An 18,359-nucleotide genomic window follows, 5' to 3' on the forward strand; every position below is an offset into this window, starting at 1 on the left:
GCCCGTGGGCCATGGCCGCTGAGCCTGCGCGTCCGGAGCCTGTGCTCCACAACGGGAGAGGCCACAACAGTGAGAGGCCCGCGTACCGCAAAATAAATAAATAAATAAACAAAATAAATAATTGATTTCCTTATTAAACTTATTGTAAGCATAAAAATGATAATGCTTTACACCTAAATTGAGGCTGTTTCAATATTTATCTTCATGCATGAGTTTCTTTTCTCTTTCTATCACATCATCAACTTGTAAAGGATTTTAATTTTCATTCTTTTTCTGTTGTTCTTTATCATACTTAAGCAGTGTTTACATTGAGATTAAAATAATATATTTTTCCTTTATATATTAATGGATTTTGACTTCTTCTTTGCCCTTGAATGATCCCTTTTGAATATCTTCTAATGTAATAAGTCAAATAGATGGACCAATAGATGATTTGTACAAAAAGTTAATGTCAGTACTGCCACAGATAATCTTTCATGTTCCTGATTGTCTTGAAAATAATGCGTGTCTGATACATCTGCTCTTCTTTCTCGTTCTGTAGATGGCCGTCTTAGTCTTTGCTAATTTACAGCATTCATTTTATTTTATCCTGTGTACAGATCACTCTTCTCTGTGACTTGCGCATCCTGTATTCACACACAACTAAAAATTATGAAGAGCAGACCTCAGTAACTAGATGACTTTTTTTTCTATTTTCTACAATTCTAAAGTAGTTCCACCTAGGTAGCTGACAAAATCAGACTGAAGACATTTCTGAACGAAAAATCTCTAAAACCTAAATGAGTTAAAAACCCTAAAATCTCATGAAGAAAGTATCTATTATAAACCATTTTCTGTAGCAAAATTTTGGATTTTTGTTTTTCTTTGAATTAAGGCTTAAATGATTTTCGCTAATTCCTCAGTGATATCTGCATCACTGGTGATCACAGGTAGGCATGTCATTAGTCAGTATCAACATGGAGTGAAGTTCCTTGACATCATTTACCACGGATATTAGTTACAAAAATGTAACTACACAGCCTATGTTTTCTAAGCTGAGAATGAAACGGTTCTTGACAGTTTTTCCTTAACAGTATAATATTGAAAATGAAAAAAATCAGTCATAATAGAACTGCCATTTAGTAATATACATATATTACTATGTATGTATGTTTCAGGGAAACAAGTGTGGTATTTAACATCTATGTTAGAAAACTTTCCTTGCTGTTTTCTTTAAGACTAATGTGGATGTGTGTATTTTTTCCTCTGTAGGACTTACATGCATCTGACAGCTAAATTAGTCCTAAGTTTGGAAACATACTATCATTTTTCCTTCTTTGCTCTTTTTCATCTCTCCCAGGAGTAAGAAGTCAAAGAAACTTTATGGGTCTAAAGAAAAAGGAAGGAATATATCGATATGTACATAGTATGTTTTGTAGAAGAAAAAAAGAGCTGTTATAATGTAAATCATGAGAAGTGGCCGAGTCAAGAGAAGAGTTTTGTGGTTTTTCTTTGAAATTCACATATCACAATGTGTAGTATCTAAAGAATTGCTTTTTGTCATTTTTGCATGAATTATGGGCAGCTCATCACAGCATATTAATTGATGGTCTGCTGTACCTGTTTCTAATCCACTAATTTTTACTTAAGTTAGTTGGGTTGCTGTTTATATTACTGCATTTTTATGCAACAGATGAGATGAAAAATTTTTTAAAGCATTGTCAGAATATAATTTTAGGATTATACCATTTTTTGGGTGCTTAAGTATGCTGTAAATTGAATCACGCATTAAAGTCAAGTAGCATGTTTTCACAGAAAAGAAAGAACTAATGTAAAAGCATTCTAAAAAAGAGTTTGGCTTGCTACACCTTTTCTCTAGCATGTAGTTGATATTAAGTTTTGTTGTGACAACACAGTGAATGTTTTTTTGTTTATTGTTCATGTAACTCCATTTAGAACAGTGGAGTCTAAAAATAAGATATTTAAAAATGTCTTTGAAATAATGTATATTTAGTATCTTCTCTCTTTTCCTTATGCCCCTACAGAAATTCATGATGAAGGTAAGGCATTGGATCATCTGCTGTATATGTAATACTTTGTATGTTTTGTGTTTGGTTACTCTTATTTAATTTTTGAATTCATGGCACTTTTCTTCACATTTTAAAGTTTTCAAAAATTAAATCAAAACTTTTAAACTTTTAAATTTCAGTTAATACATCCCATGTTTACATTTATTGACATTTGACATCTTTGGGTCATATTGTGACATACTAAGTCTTACTTAGCCAACGTTAGGAATTTCTCCCATTGAAACAGATTTTTTTTCTGTCGTTCTCCATCTAGAATTTTCACTGTGGGAATTATATTGGCTGTTTTGTGTTTATGCACTGTTGCATGAATACAATAGCAAATTCATACACTGGAAAATTAGAAGAGGCACCAAGAAGCTCCTAGTGAACTACTTACTCCAGGAGATGTGAAAATAATTTGATTTCTTTTTACTCCTCAATCAAATTAGAAAAACAAAAAGGTTTTAAGAGAGACAAACTAAAAGAGAAGAGTAAAATCCATGGTCATGTCATTGAAGGACACATGTAGGGAAAAGAGAGGAACAGCAGAATGTCATTATTTGAGAGAAAAAGTAGAAATGTGTTGTTTCATTTTTATATACCTGCTACATTTCTCATGTAACTTTCATGAAATTTAATTTTTATCCTAAAAGCTGAGGAAAATTGTATAGAGAAATTGATTGTGTTCAGGTAATGAAGGCTTAATATATTTAAAAATTTCAAAAGATATAAACTCTGAAAAGTGTGAAATCAAAATTCTGGATGTAGATTTAAAAGGTTGCTTAGAAGAAAAGGAAGCAAAGGGTTCACTTTCTGTGGAGTTACATTCATATTTGACAAAACTCTGAACCAGGAGCGTTGTATTGACACATGGACCTATTCGTTAACATTAAGAATTTGACAGTTTGGATAGGGTGACAGAGCAGAACACTTACTTGAAGTCCCTATCAACAAGGACCCAAAACATTTTCCAAAATTTCAAATAATTCCAGCCATTATTTTTCAGTGGAAACTATTGTTATTACCTTGGGAAGCGAGGACATGAACTGCTCAATGAGGCAGATCACGAAACAAGGGATTTGGTTGGGAAAATGTTACCAACCGCAGAAAACAAGAATATGTTCTCTCTTTGCAAATATTAATAAATAATGAAGGGGACTTCCCTGGCGGTCCAGTGGTTAAGACTCTGCAGGGGGCATAGGGGGCACACGTTCGATCCCTGGTAGGGGAACTAAGATACTCCATGCCGCGCGACAAGGCTAAATAAATAAATAATGAAATTGGGTTTGATTTTTTAAAAATTAGCAGTTTTGCTTGCTAAATCTGCATTTACTGTACTCATTTTATCATCTCACTCCTATTCAAATCCTTTGTCTATGCCATTTCTATGATTCCTTGGAGAACAGTAAATGGCTTAGTTCCTGAAGCATGTACCTCAAGCTCTTTCATGAGAGCTGATTCACACAAAAATCAATGCAAATAGAAAAATGATGTCCATTTGGTTTACACCAGGTGGTGTACCTGATGTAATTTAATTAAGCTCTGACTTCTTTTAACCGCAAGGCCAGAAACCCAATGACTTATTTTCATACCTGCATTGGATCATCTGGAAAGGTTAGAATTTGACTCAGCGAGGGCCTATGCATTAAACTATAGTAATTTAAACCGATTACAAGGAAAAGGATGCTAAATTTTATGCAGCTTTTTCACTTTTCAGTCGTTACTTGCTTTGGTTTTCAGACCTGGACACACATCGTTAGAACCTCCTAGAACCAGCCAGATGCTTCCTTGTCGCAGGTGCTCATTTCTGCTGGTGGCACTGAGCAGTGATCAGTTAGTCCTGTCCTAGGCCTGGTCTGTTCCCTCTGCAGACCTTTGGTTAAGACACGCTCCCTCACAAGTTAGCCATCTAATGCCAAGTGGCTCTCTCGACAGTGGTCAGCTGGTTTGTCAAACATATTTATTTTGCCCTGAAGCCACATTTCTCATTAATTATTATAATCATCCTTTGAACCTGTTATATGATTCACCACTGAAGATGGCAGGGCTGTTTGCATGGCTCCTGCTGCCGGGGACCCCAGGTGGACCAGATGCCAGGCCAGCAGTTCTGTGCTCCTCCTCTGTCTAGTGCTCTTCACATTTGCGTTGGAAAGTCACGTTGAGATGATGTGAAGGCTTACGCACAGAGATATTTTTTTTGTTTTTCTCCCTGAAACAACTCATTACCCGAGTATCACTCTTTGTATTTGAAGGTAAACTTAAAAGCTTCCCTGCTTAAATATCTGAGCACTATGAAAGAAGTTCTCCAAGGCAAATTCCTTTTTGTTGTTGTCTATCGTTTTAAACGTTGGTTGTGTAGCTTAGTATTACCTAAGCAGTAAACTCTTTTTAAGATTTCATTGTTTTTCTTCTGAAATGGCGTGTTATAATGATCAGGGGATATAGAAAAGTTCTCCTGTAGAGTCTGATTTATTTTTTATTTATTTTTTTGCGGTACGCGGGCCTCTCACTGTTGTGGCCTCTCCCGTTGCGGAACACAGGCTCCGGACGCGCAGGCTCAGCAGCCATGGCTCACGGGCCCAGCCGCTCCGCGGCATGTGGGATCTTCCCAGACAGCGGCACGAACCCACGTCCCCTGCATCGGCAGGCGGACTCCCAACCACTGTGCCACCAGGGAAGCCCTGATTTATTTAAAACAAACAAACAAACAAACAAAAACCTCTTGAAATAAGGGCCTGGAATTATGAGAAATGTCCTACATTGATTAGCATAGCATTTTTGTACAGAAAAAATGATTAGTAAAACAGAAAACCTTATAATATTTAGATGTTATACAGTTAACAAATTAAATGGTTTTAAATAGCAATGACACTAAAGATGCATTAATAAGCAAATATGTGGTATGAACATATTTTATTAAACACAGAGGAGGAAGAACACCCCAAACAATAGAAACACATAGCCAGTAATGTTTATGCATGTTTAAACCTCTCGAGTTGATCTCAGTCATTACTGTTCTGGTTTTATGTACTATGCTTTTCTGCTGTTGTATTTTAAGCTTGTAGCAGTGGTACCTCAAAGGTAGCTACAATGATCCAATTTTCCCCTCCCCACAGAGGAGGATAACAGATTAATAAACGATACCGTATGACTGCATCTTATTCTGAATAAATGTAAACGTAGAAGTATTTCCATCAGAGCTTCTGCTTACAATATGGGTACCCTGATTGCACATTTTGGGCCAAGATGCTGGAAAGCTCAAGGCATAGGAATACCTAATAATACCAAGTTGGTATTAAAATAATCTGTGGAAAAATTGAAGTGTGGTTTGTTTAGAATACGTACAGCTTTGTTGCTTAGATTTTGTTTGAACGTACTCTGCACTTTTTTTATCCACTTACAGTTCACCAGTTTAACTTTTTTACACTATCGTTTAATATTAGCCCTGTCAGTCATCTCAGGGGTCCTGGGACCAAACCTACGCACAGAACTGAAAAAACTTTTTTAACTGATATTTTCAGCAAGTCCAATTTTACCCTTTATTAAATGATTCTTGGCTCTCTGACACCAGAAATATTTAGAGGGAGGAGTTTGGAAATGGTAGTTGTTACCTTGGGTTGGTGGTGTTTTTCCCTGAAAGAACAACAGCCCCTTAGCGTAAACCCCCTTCACCTATGGGAGACTACAGCAGTCTAGCAGAAGCCAACTTCAGGATCTGCAGAGGGGCCATAGAGGGCTGTTCACAGCTCACCAACCATACCACAGGCCCAGCCAATCACAGGGGAGAGCTGGGGTGTGAGGGACAGACCGTTGCATTTTCAGAAACAGGTAGGGCCCAAGTCACACTCGGAAATGTATGTCAAGGACATGTAAGTTCCAGGTAATACTTTTACTAAAAAGACCTGATAATCCGACATGTAGTTGGAGGTGGTAAGAAATGCAGAGAGAATTAGTTCTTAAAATTCTGTTTTCTTTGCTGTTAGTGTGCAAGTCTTTGGTAGGGAAACGCATGGGCTCAGTTTATAATTGTTGAATGAATGAATAATTAGAGAAAACTCTCATTTTGAAGGCAGAGGAAAACAAGCTGTGAGCCTATTATGCCTAATACCCTTGACATCAGATAGTGTACCTCTCAGATACAGTATTTGAAGATACCCGATAAATATCTTTTGAGTGAATAGAAAAAAGTGTTTCTTTTGTATAATGTTTACTGGAGAATCAGTAGGACTAAAGTATAGGTGACATGAATGTGAACACAAGGTTTGTTACATAAAATTTAACTTTCTACTTTTTCTCTTAACTGGTGCAATGGAAAGCACCGCGTACTTTGCCTGTGTTTTAGAGTCCAAGGAACAGTGAACATGTTAACTTCAGAAAGCACCAAGGTATTTTTCCAAAGTGCGATTTTGAGGGGTGGGCTAGCCTTGAACTTCTTGGTCCATTAGCTTGATTGATTCTATCTAGTTGGTCCTGGCTGGATTCCCAAAGATTATGATGGTTATAGCACTGTGAGCTTGTAAGGTTCTGGTTTGGGTGGCCGGAGGAGAAATGGACCCCTTGTTCCAGAGTACTGAATTACTACTGCTTGTGATGTTATTAGCCAGCAGTGATGAACTTTTTCTCATTGAAATTGCCCTGGGGGATTACCCAGTCCACTTTGAGGCAGCATGCTGTAGTCTTGAAGGAATAACCCTGGAGGTGGCTAAGCCAGTGTAACCGGTACTTTAACAGGTGTAACCATCCTCTTAGTTCCCTACATCAGAGGAAGTCCATAAATATTTGTTCACTTAAATTAAAGCAAGGACCAGGCCAAATTTAACAAGAAAATTGATGTGATTGATTGACCAAATCAGAAAGCACAAATAAAGAACCAAGGTACGTCTTTGGATGCATCCCACAAACACAATTCTTTTGATAAATGTTTGTTGAATAAGTTATCCAGCCTGCCCAAGAGTGGAAATTATACATTTTATTTGTCCTGAATCAGAGCCAATCACAATAGTATTATTTAAAATGACAAGTTAGAGGAAAAGGACTGCAGACCATGTGACAGAAATTATATTCACTTGTGTTAACAGTGCTCTCTTAATTAACAAAGTTAATTTAGTGTGGATTATTTGCATACTTTTATAGGAATTGTATTAAAACTAAATTTGTGACATAAATTACCATTTGAGTAGTGAGGAAATCTGTAGTGTTAAATCCATAATAGACAACTATGTAACATCTCTATATATAAAATCTTTGAAAGAAAATTCAGATACTAAAATATCTCCTCTTAACCAATTTGAACATTTATGTATATATGTACATATGAACACATGAAATGCACAGGCAAAGCTTTACAGAGAAAACAGCACTCTGGTTAAATCTAAAGCTTGTTCTTCATCTAAAAACATCTTGTTTTGGTTGGTATGACTGTCTAGTGTCATTAAAGTTCAGCTGGATCTTGTGGCTTTGGAACTTATATCTGGTAGGGAAAGGTAAGCTCCTACCAAACTAGTACAAATCAGACAAGGTAAATAAGTTGTTCTTGGCCACAGTAAATCAAATATATTATAGAAAATAAAAGTACTCTCTAAACAGGGCCTCATTCTTAGGAGGAATATAACTTTGCAGAGTAGATTTTTCCCTTTTTCACTCTGGAGGTGAAAAAGTAACTTTCCTTTTTTGTAAAGCAGTTTTTTCTCATAATTTTAGTACCTTTTAATGCCTATTTTTAAATGGTTTGGAAGTCTTTTAAGCATAACATGTAAAGTTATTTTAAGAAATTATGTGGAACAATAGGAAGGGGATATATTTTTAGTAAAAAAGGTATAATAATAATGAATATTAAAGTACTTTCTCCTGTACTTCTTAGAGTATGTATAAGTCAGTAACATCACAGTCATCCTTAAAGACCTCTTTTTCCTACAGAAAAAAAGGGCAGCCTCCTTGGCATAATGTTCTGTACCTCCCGTGATGTTACCCTGATCTAATTTTATGGCTCCTGTTTAGTTTCTCTGCGACCCAGCACTGCAATCCCATGGTCCCTTCCTCTTTCTTAATACCCTGGAGTTGTTTCCTATGACACCTTTACTCACCTGGATCGGGGAACCCATCTGGCTTCTCAAATTTAGCTCAGGTTGTAGCTTCATAGAAGAGGGAGCCCTTAACCTGGGTTTAAAGCAGTCGACGAGGTGGAAAAGACTACAGAGGGAAGGAGTATTGTGTTCTAAGACAGAGCAGTAAGAAAGGTCGGGGCAGGGAAAGTGTGTCTGTCTGGAGCACAAGGGATTTGGGGGCGAGGCTAGAAAGGGCTGAGACTAAAATCCTCTATGTGTGTACTACTCACTGTTGTCCCCAAAACAACAGCACCTGGGTCATCTGGAAAATTTTTGAAATGAAACATCTCTGTGTTTACTCCAGACCTACTGGATCAGAATCTTGGGGGTAGGCCCAGGGTTCTGTGTTTTAACAAGCTCTCCAGGTGATTTGTAAGTATGCTAGAATTTGAGAAGCATTCCGCTATCTCATATAAAGGAATTTGGACGCATTTTCTATGAACAGTTGGAAGATATGAAAGGTTTTTAAGCCTGAAGATGATTTGATGAATTTTCTGTTTAAGAACACTCATTCACTGAAGAAGTATTTATTTAGTCCTTACTATGTGCCAGGCATTTTGCAAGGAATCTGGTATACCACGATGCCCAAAGTACCGTAGCCCCTGCTCGATGCGGACCACAGTGTAATGGGAAATACAGACAACAAATAACTGGGAATCAAAAATTACGAATTATGGTATTTACTGAACTCGAGTTCATTCTTTAAGAACTAGATCAACTGCTAGCCCCCTCCCCCCACAGGAGGTGGTTTTCTTGGTAGCTTTGTCCCGATTTAAGCATTCTTTCCACAGCACTTTGCTCATCTGCAGTAGCTCTTCTTTTATTTTTTCCCATTAAACTTTTCCATGAGAACAAGAGAGCATTTTATGGACTTAGTTAAATTTACTCTTTTTTTCCTTGTTGACCCTTTCTCTGCTCTCTGCAGACCGCTCAAGGTGGTGGCCACCGAACGCTCCTCTATGGACATGCCATATTGCTGCGTCATTCCTACAGCGGCATGGTGAGTACCCGTGTAGACTGCATCTCCCCTGTGGTCATGCTGATCCATTTGTGCATATGTGGTCAGGAAATGTTTGGTAATCCCATTTCATTGATGGCTTTAACAAGCTTGGTTGTATGTATTTTTGAATATCTTTATATCCTGCTTAGTTTTCTCATTTATAAGATGACAGCTTAGAGGACCTTTAAGGTCCTTCAGTTCTGTCATTATGTGACTTCTATTTTTCGTATCTTACTTTTGAAAGACTAGGTTTAGGAGGAGAGAGGTGTTAAGAGTCAAGTAAGAAATAGTTCTCATTTCTGATTTTATTTCAAACCGTTTATTTATTAGAGAATTAAAGCATCCTTACTGAAAAATAGTATAAAAAACTGCCTACGAGTCCCACCTTCAACTCTCCACTAACTTCTTTTCCTTCTTAACTAGTTGTTCTCTTTGTTTTTCCATATCAGCTCCTCTTGCAACCAGTTATCCATTTATCCACTGGGTTCCTCTCAGGCACAATTTACTCATTCTCATTTATATATGCGTGTGTGTGCGTGTGTGTGTGTAAAATATGTATAAAGTAAATATTCCATTCTTTTAAAAGCTTTATTAAGTTATAAAAACACTACATATTCATTCTGTAAGATTTGGAAATTACAGAAGAAAAAAATCTTCATGATCACGCCAATGAGAGAAAACTGTTGGGGACTTTTTAAAAATTTTCAATCTTTGCTGTCGTTAAAATTTTTTTAATATAATTGAGATCTTGTTATATAACCAAATTTATATCCAGATTTTTTTTACATATTATCACAGTATAAGTATTATCCATATTATTTAAATTTTTCATCAAGCTTATTTTAGTAACTACACAATAGTCCAATACCTGGAAGTATAAAATAATCATTTCTTTTAAGAAGGAGATAATTCCCAAAATGTGTAAACTGTTCCTGAGCAAAAGCTTAAACATAGCCTCAATATCAATACCAAAAAAACCCATCAATTTTCATCATCATGAATATTGATGTGAAAAATCTGGTTAATGGAATTGAAAATTATAGGAAGAGAAGTAGAGGAAAAGTATAGATGTGATTTTAATAATGACTTAATATCATTTATGTTAATGTGCTACATCACATTAGTAGGTCAAATGAGAAAAACTGTGACCATCTTAACAGGTGCTGAAACAGGTTTTTAATAAAAATACCAATTCCTAATAAAAACTAAGCATTGATGATTATTTTCTCAATGATAAAGAAAATATTTATGTCAAATCAATGACCTCATACTTAATTGTCGAACACTGAATCCATTCTTGAGAAACCTAAAAGAAAAAAAAACTCCCAAGAATATGCTAGCTATCTAACATTTTTCTGGAAATCTTGGCTGACTTAGTAAGATATGAAATAAAATAAAGGAGAGCACTTTAAGTGGCTGGATAGAAGACAAATATATAAAAACAACCTTTTTGCATATAGCACTCACACATTAGAACTTCATGGAAGGAATTCCACTTTCAATAGCAATCAAAACACATAAAATAATAAATATGAGAGTCAGTTTTCAGAAAAATACCCTTGATACATAGTAGATGGGTAAGAGCCTGAACTTGGTTGGTAGATCTGGGTTCAGGCTCACTTTCCTGTATGCTGTACAGCCTTGGATACCTTGCCAAACTTCTTTAAGCCTGTAATTGCTTAAATTTTATCCATTCAGTCAATATATATTATTTAGCACCTCCTGTGTGCTAGATATAGTAGTAAATAAGACCAAGTCTTTACCCTTAACAGAATGTAATTAACATTTAGTGAAATAATTATAGTGTGTGCCTCACAGTTGCTGTGAACGTTGGAAGAGGAGAGAATGTACGCTAACAGTTGCAGTGCCTGGTACTGTAATATTACTGAGAAATATTGCAGAAGACTTTAATAGAGATCACTGAGTTTTTACCTGGGAAATCAGTATTATAACGCTTACTTTTTCTCAAATAAAGGCTGATATTTAATATGCTTAGATCTAAGGTCTGTAACCCTCGGGGGCCACCATGGGCTGCCTGTCTTGAGGTCAGACTCATACTCCTGACTAGCTAGGAAAATGTCTGGGGACCCTTGAAGCCTTGTTTCTGTAACTTGGGAGGTCAGTGGTTTGCACTCAAGAGACAGAGGCTCCAGGTCAGTTGATTTTTACATCCTCACGGCACCGAATTCCATGTAACGTGCCAGCGCATCTGTCCCCAATCCGTGTATCACCTGCCTCCTTATGCTCACAGACATCCCCTGAGCTGGGTGAACCCTATTCCATCATAGGGGTTTTCTAGGCTTCTCATTACTTGTTCCATGATTCTGGGACGTCTGTGCTTGCTCAGTCCCCAGCATTGTCCCTGAGTCCTGTTTGCAGGGCTCCTGTTCTTTCCGGCACTGCACTTGGTTGGTGTAGATGGCAGTGTATTTTGAGCTCATACCACACTCATCTTTGTGTTCTCATTCTTGCAACACTTAATGAGGATTTCGAGGTCGGGGTGGGGAAAGAGGAGTTGCCCTGAAAAATTATCCTAAATTTTATGTCCAAGAATATATAGTTAGGAAAACTTAAGAGGGAGAGAAAGAAATCAGGAGATGGTGGTGTTGGAAGAGTTCCATTCCTCCTAGGGAAACACACATTGGTATACACGTGACAAGCCCTCACTGCAGTGAAGCGACAGGCTACACACACACAACGTTTGAAATTCAATTCTGGATAAATTTCAGAGAGTTAAAATTTTAAAAATGAAAACAAAACTAGAAGGTAGAAGTGAATAGTGTTCAAATTTCTGCTTGGGAGAAAGATTTCCAACTGACAGATCAGGTTGCCCTTTTGCTTATGATTGTGAATATCAGATGAAGTGAGAGATGTACAGACATATCCCCAATTACTTGTCTTCTTTTACCGACAGGACATATTTCTGCAGTCTTTCTGTGAGGGGGAAGAAAACCACATTTCCTCTACAGCATTGTTCCTCATTTAGGCTGTGTAAGTGCTCAGAATTAGACTTGGAATGGACAATAAATGTTTAGTGACAGCTACTGATTCTGTGTCTTTTAGTATCTGTGCTGCCTGTCCACCTCTCGGTCTTCAACTGATAAACTGGCCTTTGATGTTGGCTTGCAAGAGGACACAACAGGTGAGCACCTTGGTCCGTGATGAAGCTGCACTCAGATCGTGGCAGGGATTGGATTGGGAGACGTCTTGAGACACGATGGAAGATAAACTCGTTGAATATTCTGGAAGATAAACTGGTTGAATATTCTTAGGGGCGGATTCAGGAAAAAAACAAATGACTAGGAAAGGTTTTAATAGAAGGAGGAAATGTACATTGTTTCTACTGGTGGGTCATCCCCACATAATTAGCTTGATGTGCAAACTAGACTTCAAACCTTATTCTTTTGTTGGAGTTGGGTAGGAAAACAGTACTTATGCTCTGCTGATTGTTAACCATATTACTGTGCTCTGATTAGTTTGTAAAGTATTATTAATGCATATCTTTTCTACCTTTCAGCTTGCATCTTAAAATATTTTTAAGTGTACACATGTAACATTGTCAATGTCAACATTCAAACAGAAAAGTAGCAAATGAAAGCCTCCTTCATTTCCCTGTCCACAGGTCATCATGCTCCATATCTATGTATTTACATATTTTTGAAACAAAAAACATATATTAACACATTTATACTTTTGGAGACTCCAGATAGGAAAGTATAGGCTTTATTTGTGTTTTTATTCTTAATGCTTTGAGAACTTTACACTTTATACACCTCTGTACAATTTGATGGCTTTATCTTTTACAATGAGCATGCCCGATTTTGGAATTAAAAATAAATAAGAGACCAACTAGAAAAAAGAATGGAAGGAAATAGACCGACTCATTAAGTTGTTGCTTTTATGGGTGGGATCAAGTTCACACATGCCCTCCTTTTTAAAATACTTTCCCATACTCTAAAAGTTTCACTGATAACAAATGGATAAACATAAAGTTCTGTTTACCAACCTAATTAACTTTTTAATGGACCAACACATCACCTCGTACAAGAAATTCCAAGAATCCCAGACACCAAAAAGATAAATGTGTTCTTCTCATGCTTATTTCATTTTCTATAGGCTCCATCATTCCTCTGTATTTTGGCTAGTAGTTTTAGTTTTCTCATTGTAATTAATTTACTTCAGCACATACTTACATGAAAAAAAAATCTTCAGTCCTCTCTCTCAAGAGAAGTAAAAGACATGCACGATCTATAACTTGTTTCCATACATTGAGATGATTATATAATAGTGAAACCCACCGAACAAGGCAGTCTTTCACCCTACACCCATATGCTGCTCTTTTTTCCCCATAGGTCTCTACTTCTTCTGAATTACTGAACTATTTACTATATTTATCATTTGTTGTGTGCCTGCCTTGATCAGAATGAAACTCACAAGGCAGATAATTTTTTCTTCCTTATTTGTTGAGGTATCCCCAGCTACTAAAGCAATGATTGACAAATAGTGTGTGCTTTATCAATGTTTGAGTGAATGAATGAAAAACTCCCTACAACTCTAAAAATGTGAGTTGAGTGGATGAAGATAAGGAATTCTGCAACATGACGTTCAAGTAAGAATATGGCTTGTGTAAGAAAAGCAGCTCAGGGCATAGATTACATATTGCCTGTTAAGTATGCTTAAGAAGTGTTATTTGCTGACTCATTTATGCAAAATGAATTGTTATTGAATGCCTACAGAATGCTAGTAGGAGCTGGGGAAACCCCAGTAAACAAAACATACAAACGCTCTGCTATCATGGAGTTTACATTTTGGCATTGGGCAATTAGTAAAGAAGCAAAAAAAAAAAGTTTTATGGAGAAATAATAAAGCTGGGCACAGAGAATGATAATTGTTAGATAACAGATATCACTAAAATTATTCCCATTTTGCGGTAGAACTTAAAGGTTTCAAAAGGATTGAAAAATTGTGTGCTTATGTTTATATCCTAGGTGATGAGACTGAAGTATGGTTATATGGTTCATGAGGCGTATGCTTGACTTGTTCTACAAGAAATTATTTGACTTTATGTATACGCAGATATTTTTATAATGTATCCCAGAAAATTCTGTAGGATTCTCTACTATTTTACTCCTAGATTAATAGAAACTACCACATTTTAAAATGACACAATATTGTAAAATAAGGCACAGAATAGTAAAACTTAGGGGACAATATTTTGTACCTATTTTGCATCAGCATCCCCCCAAAAGTAAAGGTTTTTAAAATTGTTACAATGCAACTGTCATGTCACAAAAACCCACATCCTTTTGAAAATCAAGTGGCAAACTAGATGTTAATAGGAGAGAGCAATGTGAGCAGTGTAACAACATGTGATTGTGTAAGGAGTGAAGTTGGATCAGCGTGGCTGGTGAAATTGGCCTTGTCTTAGCATAAATAAACATCCTTTTAAAGCAATTCTTAGTGGGGGAAAGAGACACCAAACTTCCCCTAATGTCACAGCCAGTTTCTATGAGAAGAGTCTTTTCATGTCAGTATGTCTTCCTCCCTCCCCTCTCCCTCTTTCTTTCTTCCTTCCCCTTTCTTTCCTTTCTTTCTAATTTTTATTGGGATATAGTTGATTCACAATGTTCTGTTAGTTTCTGCTGTACAGCAAAGTGAATCATATACATATACCCACTATTTTTTTAGATTCTAAGCTAATTTGGCCTAATTCTTTTTGATTTTCGTGGTCTAAGAGATGAATTTGCATTCTATTTCAAATTTCTGACATTTGTGTGAACAGGACAGTTTCATTTTAAGAAGACTGATTTTGAGGACTTCATTTCCCTCTTGTATTTTGGAGTCACTGGCAAAGAACATCGAGTTTGAGGCATTTCTTTGTGTTTCACATTTCAATCATTGTTCAGGTGAAGCTTGTTGGTGGACCATCCATCCTGCCTCCAAGCAGCGCTCAGAAGGAGAAAAAGTACGGGTTGGAGATGACCTCATCTTAGTTAGTGTGTCCTCCGAAAGGTACTTGGTAAGTGTGCAAAGGCGGATCATGTAGTTGGTGATATGATAAGTGACAAGTCCATAGAATGATCTTTTTAAAGCTGAAATTGCAAATTATCTAGGGAAATTGCTTAGAAACAAGCCTGTATCTCTATTTGATGAATTATACATAACTCCCTAAGTAGAAGAATGATGTGACATGTGTGGAAGTGTGGCTTACCAGGATTATTTAGACAGGCTTCCCTCGTGCCCTTGATATGTAAGTTCGTGACATCGATAGTGCCTGTTCGTGGATTATTTTATTAACAGCATGTAAATGCAGTCCAATCAGGAATTTGAAATTCCATGGACTTTATTTTGCGCCCAATGAGAAGGCTATATTAATGAGGCTGTGATGACCTATTTTGATATTTATGAAAACAGATTATTATGTGAGAAAGACTTGTCATGCTAAGAAAGGAAAAATAAAATAAAAAAACGGTTAAATTCCCTCACCGACATTGCATTGTTTCAAAGGGAAAGGGCTAGAAATGGGAGATTGAAGAAAGAAGTGTATGCTTAATCATTGAAGTTTTTTTTTACTCTTGTGGTGAGGCCAATATCTATTTAACTTCTGTAGTAAATTATATTTTTGCTAAAGAATAATCACATGCAGAATTTCGCAGAATATTGAAATCAATGGAAGTGTGAAGGGTGTCGGTGAAAATATTCTTTCTATTTTAAGGTTGAGAATGCAAACAAATATAAAATATGGTATTATAAACTTTACATGAATATCCACATTAAAAAAATCCCAGACATCATAACGGATGTTGATTGAAACAAAAATCAGAACTAGAGCATCATTGCAGTTAAGCTATGCTAGTTTATAGAAAGTGTATTCCTACTGCCTTAAATCAACATATTATTTGTGTGTAGTTGATTTAGAATTAAGTAAGTAGTTGGTACCCTTGGGCTCTGTGAACGTGGAAATAAGGTGGGTCTGGGGGTGCTTCAAGTCAGTTTTTGCTTACCAACACAATTCCAATTTTGAAACATTTCTAGGAAGAAGGGTGTGGTTTTACTTGTTTGAGGGAAGAGGTAATGATGAAGACAGGGAAGTGGTGAAACAGGGCCTTGTGTAACTGACAGGAACTATTAAATTAAATGGAACATCTAATGGTGCAGAGCTAAAGGGAGGCTTGGAGCATCTCTCCCCTCTTGTCTCTTAAGCATTGTAGGTGGAATCAGGCACCACGCACATTTCTAGGACAATCCAAGGTGTCAGCTCGTCAAATAAGCATTTATTGAGCCCTTGCTGTGTGCCTGTGCTGTATATGTGAAGGTGATGTATTTTGATCGGGAGATAGACATTTCGAGTTGTAGTTTTACTTGGAAACCAATAGGAGTAATAAAAATAATTCATGCATGCTTCTTAGTATATAAATTCTACACATATCTTATTTTGATTTGGACAGAACTATGCATGTTTTTGCTGTATCACTTGTTCTTTCCACTACACAGCAGAGTTTATTTGACAGGATGGTATCATTATGCACAGAAGGAGGAGAAAATTCAGAATCTCACTGAGGCCAGAGCTTATAGCATCAGTTCTACCAGCGAATTCCTGAGTCACTTAATTCTCTGAATTCTGGCTTCCGCACTTGCAAAATGGTGCTGATTCTCCTTAGCACCACAGTTACCGTGATGAAGCAATGAGATGATGGATTTTGAAGATGCTTTGAATTAAAGAACACTATACAAACATTGGCAGTAATTGTAATGCCTGAGGTGCCCCTTCTGTTACTTAGGGAAATAAGTAAACCTCATGATTAATTACATTCACAGATAATTTTCAAGCTACATTTTTTTTTTTTTTTTTTTTTTTTTTTGCGGTACACGGGCCTCTCACTGTTGTGGCCTCTCCCGTTGCGGAGCACAGGCTCCGGATGTGCAGGCTCAGCGGCCATGGCTCACGCGCCCAGCCGCTCTGCGGCATGTGGGATCTTCCCGGACCGGAGCACGAACCCGCGTCCCCTGCATCGGCAGGCTGACTCTCAACCACTGCGCCACCAGGGAAGCCCTCAAGCTACATTTTAGCCAACTTATTTAAGTTCCTTTTCTGATACCCTTTTATATAGAGCTCCAGATAGTTAGCCAACCAGATTGTTAAAATTTCACTTTTATTTGATGATGAAGTCAGTGAGTTTAGTGATCATCTGTATAGACCTAGCATACAGTAGAAACCACAGGAATGACCAAGGACAGATTACACATGGCTTCCAGCCTCAAAAAAAATAGTGGAAAAAACAAACCAAACACATGGAACTGTAGGAGAGTATCGTGAGACAGTAACTAAGTGTTAGGGTTTAGGTTAGAGATGCTGAAGGATGTTTCTATGGGTGTAGGGATAGCTAATTATTACCTCACATTTCCACTGTGAGTCATTAGTAGTGAGAATACAGAGTATTATGTTCACGGATTCAAGGACCTACATGGTACTTAGAAGGATCTGGAGGAAGTGAAAGGGCAAAAAGCGAGGCAGTAAAAGACATTGGACTAAACAGCGGCAGCTGGAATAATCCTCGTACTGAAGCTGAATAACTGAAAATTGGGCATATATACATATATATATAGTTTATTGGTACGGAGCCTGCTAAGCATGAGCCTGGGCCAATCATATAACCTCTTCAAACCCTCAGTTTCTTCATCTGCAGTATGGGGGTAATAGCCTCGTTCACAGGGATATTAAGAGGATTGAATGCTTAATCCAGACAAGACTCTTAGCTCTATGAATGGCACATATAAAAATTGCTTAGTGAATTGTTATCACAATTTACCCAGGAGATTTGTGCCTATTAAGAACTGTAGATATTTAACCAGAAGAGGAGAAAGTTGGGAAGTGAGAAGTGAAGAGACAGTTACAGTTGATTTTAAGTAAAGGACTATCATGTGAAAGCCAGATTCATATTCTGAGAAGATGCTGACATGGTTAAATAAGAAATACGGCCGAAAACACATCCGTTAAAACTAACTACTAAAAGTAAACACGTCCTGTCATTGACTTTGTAACTTTTCATTTGTTAGTGTCTATTGGCCTTTGATCTAATATCTCTTCAGGAACAGTGATGGTTAAGCTATGTTTGAACTATAATTGTGCATTTGCTGCTCTAATCAAGCTTACAACTATTGGGATGCTAAATTGATTAAAACGGATTGAAGGATTGATTTTCACTC

At 37.0% G+C, this 18,359-nt stretch overlaps 1 protein-coding gene across 2 annotated transcripts in view; it reads left to right on the forward strand.

The window, feature by feature from the left end:
• Window positions 1-2,024: 2,024 nt before the first annotated feature.
• The window catches only part of RYR2 (ryanodine receptor 2), a 432,618-nt gene continuing 416,283 nt past the window's right edge, over window positions 2,025-18,359 (forward strand). For both annotated transcript variants that reach the window (XM_089897470.1, XM_089897471.1), the window contains exons 1-4: window positions 2,025-2,039; window positions 9,078-9,152; window positions 12,216-12,294; window positions 15,059-15,171. In XM_089897470.1, the coding sequence (XP_089753596.1) occupies window positions 2,031-2,039; window positions 9,078-9,152; window positions 12,216-12,294; window positions 15,059-15,171 (276 nt within the window). In that variant the 5' untranslated portion in view covers window positions 2,025-2,030. The remainder of the gene's footprint in view (window positions 2,040-9,077; window positions 9,153-12,215; window positions 12,295-15,058; window positions 15,172-18,359) is intronic.

Source organism: Delphinapterus leucas, chromosome 16 (assembly GCF_059928025.1).
Source record: "Delphinapterus leucas isolate spDelLeu-1000000601 "Yukka" chromosome 16, BTC_Dleu_Yukka2, whole genome shotgun sequence".
Classification (NCBI taxonomy): Eukaryota; Metazoa; Chordata; class Mammalia; order Artiodactyla; family Monodontidae; genus Delphinapterus; species Delphinapterus leucas.